The following is an 8988-nucleotide window of genomic DNA, read 5'->3' on the forward strand; positions in this document are numbered from 1 at the left end:
TATTATTATTATTATTATTATTATTATTATTATTATTATTATTATTATTATTATTATTATTATTATTATTATTATTATTAATTATCGTTATTATCGTTATAATTGCAACTGTTTCGCGGAGATGAAAAAGAATGGAAAAGTAATAGGAATAGTAGGAGAAAAGCGAACTTGATATTTTTATTATTTTCATTTTATAGATAAGTAATTTGTAGAAACAAACGAGCGATTTTTAAAATCGCCATTTTTATTTATGATCTATTTCTAAAATTATTTTTTATCTTTATAAAAACTGCTCAATTCGAAGAATTGCTTTGCTTCTAATAATATAAAGAATTATTTTTATTTTTTTTAGTAATTTGTTAATAAACTTCTATTCCACATAAAAATTACTTCATTCATTATTCATATTATTAGAAGCAGGAAATCAGCAGCCATTTGAAAAATTCAATAAAAGTTTAGTAATTATTTCATTTGAAATTCTCGATTAATGGAATCACTGATTGGGCATATATTTCCAACTGTATTAATAATAATGATGATAAAAGGACTCTGGTGACAACAGGAAGTGGCATTGAGTGAAGTGCATGAATTTCAATTTTTTTTTATCTTTTCTATACAATTACGGTTGACAATTCTGACTCTGAAAACCACTTGTCAAAAGAAACATATAAAAATTTGAAGTTATTTTAGAATTGGACATTTTTTCTCATTTCATTTGTAAAATTGAGCAGCGTAAACTTTTCCAGAATGCTAGAATGTGTTATTGTCATTATCATGTTCAAATATATACTTATTACAGTGGATAGAATCATATGTTGTTCTCAATAATCCTAATAATAGCAGAGAATCCTGATAGTTAAGTAAATGTCCACAAAGGTAAGAGAACAAAAAAAAATTTTCGTATAAATTATTCCTTGTGCTTCCTCACTATATTCGTTTCCTCGTATTTATTATCGGTCGAGTATTCCGTTTGTTTTGCTTAATGAAATCAAACTTAATAAATCTAGGAAATGAACCATATGAAAATTCAAAATTATTTCAAAAATGGACTTTTTTTTTCAATTTTTTCGTGGTATTAAATAGCACAAACTTTTCCAGAATATTAGAACGTCTTATAATCCGAATTTTTATCCGTATTACTAGTTTCCAAGTTTACATGCATTTCAATTATGTCTTCAAATGCTGATACTATTTACTGAGATGACAAATAAAATATCTGAAGAGTACGATGTGTCAACACAGCAATCTTTTGAGAGGAAAAAAGACGTCTGTTTGTTTGTTTTTTTTCCTGTCACCTAACAAACGACAATTTTAATGAATAACAGATTAATCCTTAGCAGAATTTTGTATAATCTGGAACAAAACTGTTAATTTTCGATACAGTACTTACAAGTTGTTTTTGTTACCACTTACTGTTAATTGTCAGAACTATTAATTAGTGGTTTTGGAATTCTGAAAATTTCATCCAACTTATTTTTGTGCAAGACAAAATGATGAATGACAATTTAATCTTTGGGTTAAATCGTTATTTGTTTCAGGTTCTGAAAATTCTATCCTTCACGTCAATTGTTCCTTGAATTCGCTGAAATAAAAAACTATGTCATTTGTTTCCGCTCCTATGTCACGTCAACCTCTTGGTGGGCGCTTACGTGAATCAACTGGTGATTTTAAACTTCATACGTTATCTAAATTTGGAATTTAGAAGAAAGTTTTGTGTGCTTATTAATTGTACCCGTAGGAGAGAGAAAAAAGATGACAGGAGACAAAGAAATGATTATTCAATTATTATCCAGAAGTAGCTACGACGTTTGCAGTACCTTTGTTTAATTAGTTAACATTCTAGCAATTACTGAGCAATATTTTTTGACGAAAATACAGATTGGATAATATTGTAGCCTGAGATTAATGCTGTGGTATCAATTGGATATTTTACATAGAAATGCTGGCCGTTTTTTCTTTAATTAATGAAAAGTTAGGCTTTTAAAATAGAATATCCACTGAAAGAACTACTGAAAATTGTTTGATGTGCAACTATGCTATTTGTCCTTCTGTTTTAGTTAAAAATGGTCGTACCATAAAGTTTGTCACGGAAGTTGGATCGACAACATCACTGACAAGTGGTACCGGAATGTTAAGTGTCTCACCCTTCGGTCAGAATGCTGCATCTACTATACGTGACAGCCGTGAACGTGAAAAGAAAGAGATGAGCGATTTGAACGACCGTTTAGCTACTTACATTGAAAAGGTAGGCTAAGTAATTTGTAAAACGGTCGAATATCAAGATCTTATATTTAATTAATTTGCTTGGTGAAGTTGGACTTACAGATAATTCTCGACAAATCAACTGATCAGTCTCTTGGCCTCATTTTTACGATAGCCAAACAGTTTCAGTTGATAATAGCTAAATTAAATATTTAATCTAAAACTTAATTGTTTCATTCTTTTGATAATACTCCATTCAGATTGGTATAAAAAGTAAATTAATGTCACTTCTTATTTTACTAACTTCATGAGTTGGCTTATCTGTCTAGATCCATCTATTTTTGGTGGCAAATTAAGCAGTATTAACGTTTAAGGATAGGCTATTCCTTTTATGATATTTGCCGATTTCCTTTTTTTTGCTATTTGGAAATTCCGAAACTCATAGCACAAATAAACAACAAAGTAAGTAGCATAAGTAAATAAAGCAAGTAAGTAACAACTGAAAACCAAAAATTTTTTAAGCTTTAAATAAATTTACATAGCAAAAATTTAACCTTAACATTTCGTTTTAAACATATAATGCAAATTGGTGGTGTCATTAGCAAATTGTGATTTTAGGCTGAATTTTTTTAGCATAAGCTGCTACTGACTCTTAGAACAATAAGATATAGTTGACAAAGATAAGCTAAAATAATTTATTGGCATTTCATTGAAAGTAGCAAATTTATGAGAAAGGAAGGAGAAAACGAATTTCTCTCTTCAGTTATAATATTATGAATATTAAAGCATTCAAAAAGCATTATGAATTTATTTTTTGCATGGAGAAAGAGAAATAATATGTTTAAGAAATTCTTTTTCCTAATATTTTGTTATTCGAGAATAATGAAGTAAACAGTCTTAAAATTAAGCAGACAAATTAATAACCTTTGAGTAGCTAGCAATGGGTAAAATTCTTGGTCAACACTTTATCAATGCGGTATCACTTCATGAGTATTTGTATAATATTGTATGCATAATTCATGACTTCATGAGTATTTGTAATATTACAAGGCTAATTGTATGCATAATTATAGCTGTTTATAGAAGTAATTAAAGCACTGCAACAAATCCCACCATTAGTACATTTGAATTAATTAAATTGCTCATAAATTGATTACGACATAAACAGTTTGAAGTGGAACTTTAACAAAATGATAATAATTAGTAGCAAAAAGAAAAGATTGGTAGTAAACCTTTATCCTCATACAACGAACTATGAAAAAATTACGCTAACTTTGAAATATAAGTGTAAAATTTGAAATTAAAATACCCTGGGTGCAAAATATGAAAAAGCATAAGGGAAAATAATCATTTTCATTCAGTAGCTTTTCAATCCTAATGTAAATCCACCAATTATATAATAAATGAGACGTGGAATTCTAAATGAAAAACATTTGAAAATAAAAAAATCATTTAGAAAAGAATTATTATTTGAAGGTTCGTTTTTTGGAAGCGCAAAACCGAAAATTAGCGGCAGATTTGGATCTTCTTCGTGGAAAATGGGGAAAAGATACATTCAATATAAAACAAATGTATGAAGGAGAAATTTCGGTGAATATTTTCCATTTCATTTTCATATTCTGAAATTTGATATCATTTAAATATACAATAAAGAACAAAGATTAGTAATAGATGAAAGATGAATAGCTATTTTTTCATCGTTCAAACTTCTAAGATTTATCTATTATAAACATGATGGTGTAAAATTTCAGGATGCGCGTGAATTGATTAATGACACAGTAAAACAGCGCGATGATTTGGAAAAGCAAATTCATAAAATGCAGGATGAATTATCCGACTATCGAAAAAGGTACACTGCCACGAATATATAAAAAACAATTCAATTTTTCGTTTTCCTGTCTTTTTTAAATATTTTTTTAAATTTTTCGTTTTTAAATCTTAATTGATATTTCGACCTTTCGACCATTCATAATTCACTTTTAATATCGAATATTGTTCATTTGACGACTGTACAATCTAATTCCATTTATTCATTCATTCAATGGAACGTTGGAAATTCATTAAAATGTTGCAGATATGAAGAAGCATTACGGTCATGCCGTACGGATCGCAAGAAAATTGATCAAATGTTTTCACAGCTTTCACAAATTGAAGCTGAAGTTAACATGTTACGACGTCGCATTACGGAACTGGAAGAGGAAGTGATGCGTACTAAAAAGGAGAATCAGCGATTATTGGGGGAATTGCAAAGAACACGAACTGTTTGTTTTCAAAATTTCCTTTTTTTTCTGCAAATTTTCATGATTGATTGGAGGATATTATTCAACCTATGTCCATTTTCATAGTATTCCATGATATAATTTCAGAAAGCTTAATTTTTTCAATTAATCGGTGATTATTTCGGAAGTGATAGAAATAATCGTAGTGACCACTATTAGCAGATTAAGGTCCACTCTTGTCTTGTTCTAGCAATTTCTAGCTAGAAATATTATGCATACATAATGCTCAACAAATACAAAGTGGTATGACATTTACAGTGTTCTCGTTGTATAGGATGTATTCAAGCTTCTTATCATAGTAACTCGAGAACTTGAATTTGGTTATAAGAAGAGATGATAGCCCGTATTATAGCAAGCGATCGAAATAATCTTATTTCAAGAGCGGTGAAATAGAATTTTGAAGGATGTTGATCAAGAAACACTGAATCGTATCGATCATCAAAATCAGGTGCAAACATTATTGGAGGAAACTGATTTCATCAGACGTGTTCATGAGCAGGAGATACGTGAGCTCCAAAGTCTTGCCGCTCGTGATACTACGCCCGAGAATAGAGAATTTTTTAAGAATGAATTAGCGTCCGCAATTCGTGACATTCGGGCCGAATATGATCAGGTTTTTCACCATTATCTTTCATTTAATTCATGTCTTGAACCGCTGTCATTTTGACTCATTACATAATCCATCACCTTAGGCTTAGGCTTTAGGGGCTTTAAACATATATACAAATAATTTTCAGATAACAAATGTCAATCGTACGGATATGGAATCGTGGTATCGTTTGAAAGTACAAGAAATCCAAACTCAATCGGCAAGACAAAACATTGAACATGGTTACGCCAAGGAAGAAGTAAAAAGACTGCGCACACAACTTGCTGATCTTCGGGGTAAATTGAGTGATTTAGAAGGACGAGTAAGTATCTCTTCTAGTAAATCTGTATTAACATAGTACTTAGAGAATATGACATAATTCAAGGAAAAAAAAGACTAATCAATATTATTATGGTATTTGTCATGTGAAAATTTATCATAACTGGCATCATCCAACAAAACAAAAAGTGCAAGTCTTACTATGTATTATGCCACGAATAAATGCTGAATGTAGCGATGATTCGCAGACGTATACAATATATACTCGAAATAATTAGCGAGATTAATTTTAGAATTCTTTACTCGAAAAACAGATTCAAGAGCTAAATTACCAGCTAGAAGATGATCAACGTTCATATGAAGCAGCATTGAATGATCGTGATGCGCAAATTCGAAAGATGCGCGAAGAATGTCAAGCATTGATGGTTGAACTTCAAATGCTCCTTGATACTAAACAGGTCAATAAGCCAGCATTTATCCCAGCATTTATCTGACAGCAAAAAAATCTTGACAAATAGCTAACTTCATCGACTGAATTTCCTAATGTTTATTAGTTTCTTTTAAATTTTACTGCAGCAAATATTTTCATAATTTCTGTATCTAATAATTCGTACTGTAAAACAAACTTTTTTTCTCAAATAAAAAAGTGTCAAGCAACAAACAATAATTTGCATTAATAAGGTTAAAGATACCAACAGGTTCGGTAGTTTTTTAATTCTTTTGCAGACATTAGATGCCGAGATAGCAATTTACCGGAAGATGCTAGAAGGTGAAGAGAATCGTGCCGGATTGCGTCAACTAGTAGAGCAAGTTGTGCGTACTCATGAGTTAACTCATCGAGAAGATACCGGTTAGTCTGTTAGTAAGATTGCCAATATAAGCCTTTTAATAATAAAGGAAATCATCGAAAAACTTCCTAATAAAAGATTCTGGAAAAGAAAAAAATGAACACTAATAAATTAACAAAAGTACAGGAAATTTTTTGATTAGGACTTTTTGATTGATTTGTTTTTTGACAACAGAAAGTTTTAGTTGATAATAATCATATCTTCTTTGGATTTCTGAAGAAAAGATTGATTATTTTGTGAAAAATACAACTTGCAGAGACGATGAGAATTATGAAAGGTGAAGCTGCCTCCCGCACATCATTCCAACGATCTGCCAAAGGAAATGTTTCCATTCAGGTTTGTCATTGTTTTCTTTTTGTATTTCAAAAATTTGTCAAGTAATAGAAATAAGGCAAAGAAAGGTAAAAAGAAGAAAAAATATGACCGATTTTGAATATTTACAGGAAACATCTGCCGATGGTACCTTTATTATTATTCAAAATACGCACCGCGCTAAGGAAGAATCAATTGGTGAATGGAAGTTGAAAAGAAAAATCGATGGAAAGAAGGAAATCGTATATACGTTCCCCCATGATTTCATCCTTAAACCTGGAAAAAGTGTTAAGGTTTACTTCAAAATTTCCTATCAAACTTGTCCCGCTATATTAGTGGTCCCAACCAGTAGTTCATGGACTAGCCATAGTCCGCGAAAAGTAAAATGTGGTCTACGAGGGCTATTAGAAATTATGTTCCTTCTTTTTTATATGATAATATAACTAATATGTCAACTAAGTCCAAGTGGTATTTAAAAGTTTTGACCGAAGTTTACTTTCAAATTAACGGAGTTTCTTATTTTTGAATCTTGTAATCCCTGCTACACATAAGAAAGCAAAATAGTCGCTGCTCAAGAAAAGGTTGAGAACCACTATGATGCAAACTCTCCAACTAACAAAGAAAGTTTATCCAGTTTGACAAGATATTCTTTTTTGCTCAACTTGTAACATGCTAATCAAATTCGAATAGAAAAGAAAAACGAAAACCCCAATTAATTAAATGTTTAAGGAAAGGAAAAATGAAAGTTCTAGGATTTTTTCATCAAGCAGAGTTTTTCGTTTCTAATTACAGATTGTAGCCCGCGGACATGGCATTTCATCACCACCAGAACAGCTCGTCTTCGATGGAGAAGATTCATTTGGGTACAGTTCAAATGTTCATACAATTCTCTATAGCCGTGATGGTGAGGAACGAGCTACACTTATTCAGCGTTCAAGCCAAGCCTAAGAATATACCTTCAATAATTACACTACGAATTGACACTGAATGAAATATTTTATTTGCATGAAAATGAAATAATGTTGTTTAAAAAACTACTGGATGGAAACGCAGCATCCCTTTCTTCTTTTTAACAATAATTCATGAAAAAAATTAAAGTGTGATGGAAACGAGTGGGGCTTAAAAGCCTCCGGAATTCCGGTTTAAGAAGTTCTCCAAAACGCATCATTTGAATTATTTCAAGGGACATGAATTTTTGTTCTCATTGTAGTTGTGTGTAATGCAGCTCTCTCAACTATAACAATCTCTCTAGTAATATTCATATGCAAAATTTCCTTCTTTAGATAAATCTGTTCATTATCTGAAACTGGTTAACAGTTCCATGTGCCCTCTGAAGTATTGGAAACCAGGAAACCTCCTGGTAATCGTATGCTGACTCTGCTGCTCAGGTTTGCACAGCCCCATATTATCGGATATGAAAGGAAGGCCGTGATGCCCTTTCCATGAATTTGAATTGAAATGAAAGCAGAGAATAAAACAGGTTGTGGTTTACTGTTTAATGGTATAAATACAGGGAATTAGTATAGGAAAATCCAAATATCTTCACTCAGCAGATTTCCCCTAGCTTAGGATATTCTAGAGTTAATATTGCTCACTATATATAACCTTACTAGCTCCATTCTATTCAGTCTTTACAGTCACCTAGTTTATCCTGTCTTCGGTAGATCACACTATCCTTTCAATTTCACTAAATACCGAGATATAATTGAGTGACCAGTATGATTCAGAAGAGCAGCTGAACGGTCATTATTTTTTAGAAGGTCAAGCAAGCATTTCATTCAAATCTTCCATAGTAACGCTTCAGGGTAGCAGAACGGGAAGGAGGGTCAAAAGGACAGCTACTACCTTCTTGGGAGGGAGAAAAGAGAAAGTTATTTCTTTCGAGGACTGTAAATTTGCTAATGATCTGTGCGTCAAATAACTCATGCTCCTTCGCCTGCCTGTCAATCAATAAATCCAAATAGACCTTTGAGCCGTAAATGGATGCTTCTACTAAATATCCGAAGAAAATACGAATTACTGGGTAGACCGTTACCCATGAAACCACGGAGACTCTGGCCTTCCGGGAATTACGAGAACGGCCTCCATCTGGGATTCATTGATTGCATTTGATAATATATGTGGGCCGAGAAGTAAATTGCGACTTTAGGCAGGTGTGGTGTACGGTCATAGTACCTCTGTGGCACCACGCTACGGTACATGATGTTGCAGAGCAGGTTGTGATACTGTGGTGTGGAATAGTGACACGATGTCCATGTGGTTCTCCCCATGGTAGATGTGGTGGTTGTATGTTAGTGGGTTATGACTCTTGTATGGTGCTAGGCAATCGTGTTTGCGGAGTCTTGATCTCTTAGTCTATATGGTACCATGAGAAAATTAGTCTACGTGATACCATAAAATCACCGTTATTAATTCCAAAACCGTGTCGTTATGATACTAGATAGACTAAGATTTCGATATAGCAATTAGGGCATTCGCT

At 32.1% G+C, this 8988-nt stretch overlaps 1 protein-coding gene across 1 annotated transcript; it reads left to right on the plus strand.

Annotated features, from left to right (window-relative positions):
* Positions 1-1597: 1597 nt before the first annotated feature.
* Positions 1598-7457, plus strand: LOAG_02841 (intermediate filament protein ifa-1; the record flags this gene model as incomplete). The annotated part of the gene is made up of 12 exons (XM_003138378.1): positions 1598-1661; positions 2058-2245; positions 3679-3792; positions 3954-4051; positions 4277-4463; positions 4885-5094; positions 5219-5392; positions 5643-5807; positions 6076-6199; positions 6454-6533; positions 6641-6802; positions 7302-7457. 12 exons carry the CDS (start codon positions 1598-1600, stop codon positions 7455-7457), a joined length of 1722 nt encoding a protein of 573 aa, XP_003138426.1.
* Between the last annotated feature and the right edge of the window lie 1531 nt (positions 7458-8988).

Source organism: Loa loa, assembly GCF_000183805.2.
Source record: "Loa loa unplaced genomic scaffold supercont3.99, whole genome shotgun sequence".
In the NCBI taxonomy this organism is placed as follows: Eukaryota; Metazoa; Nematoda; class Chromadorea; order Rhabditida; family Onchocercidae; genus Loa; species Loa loa.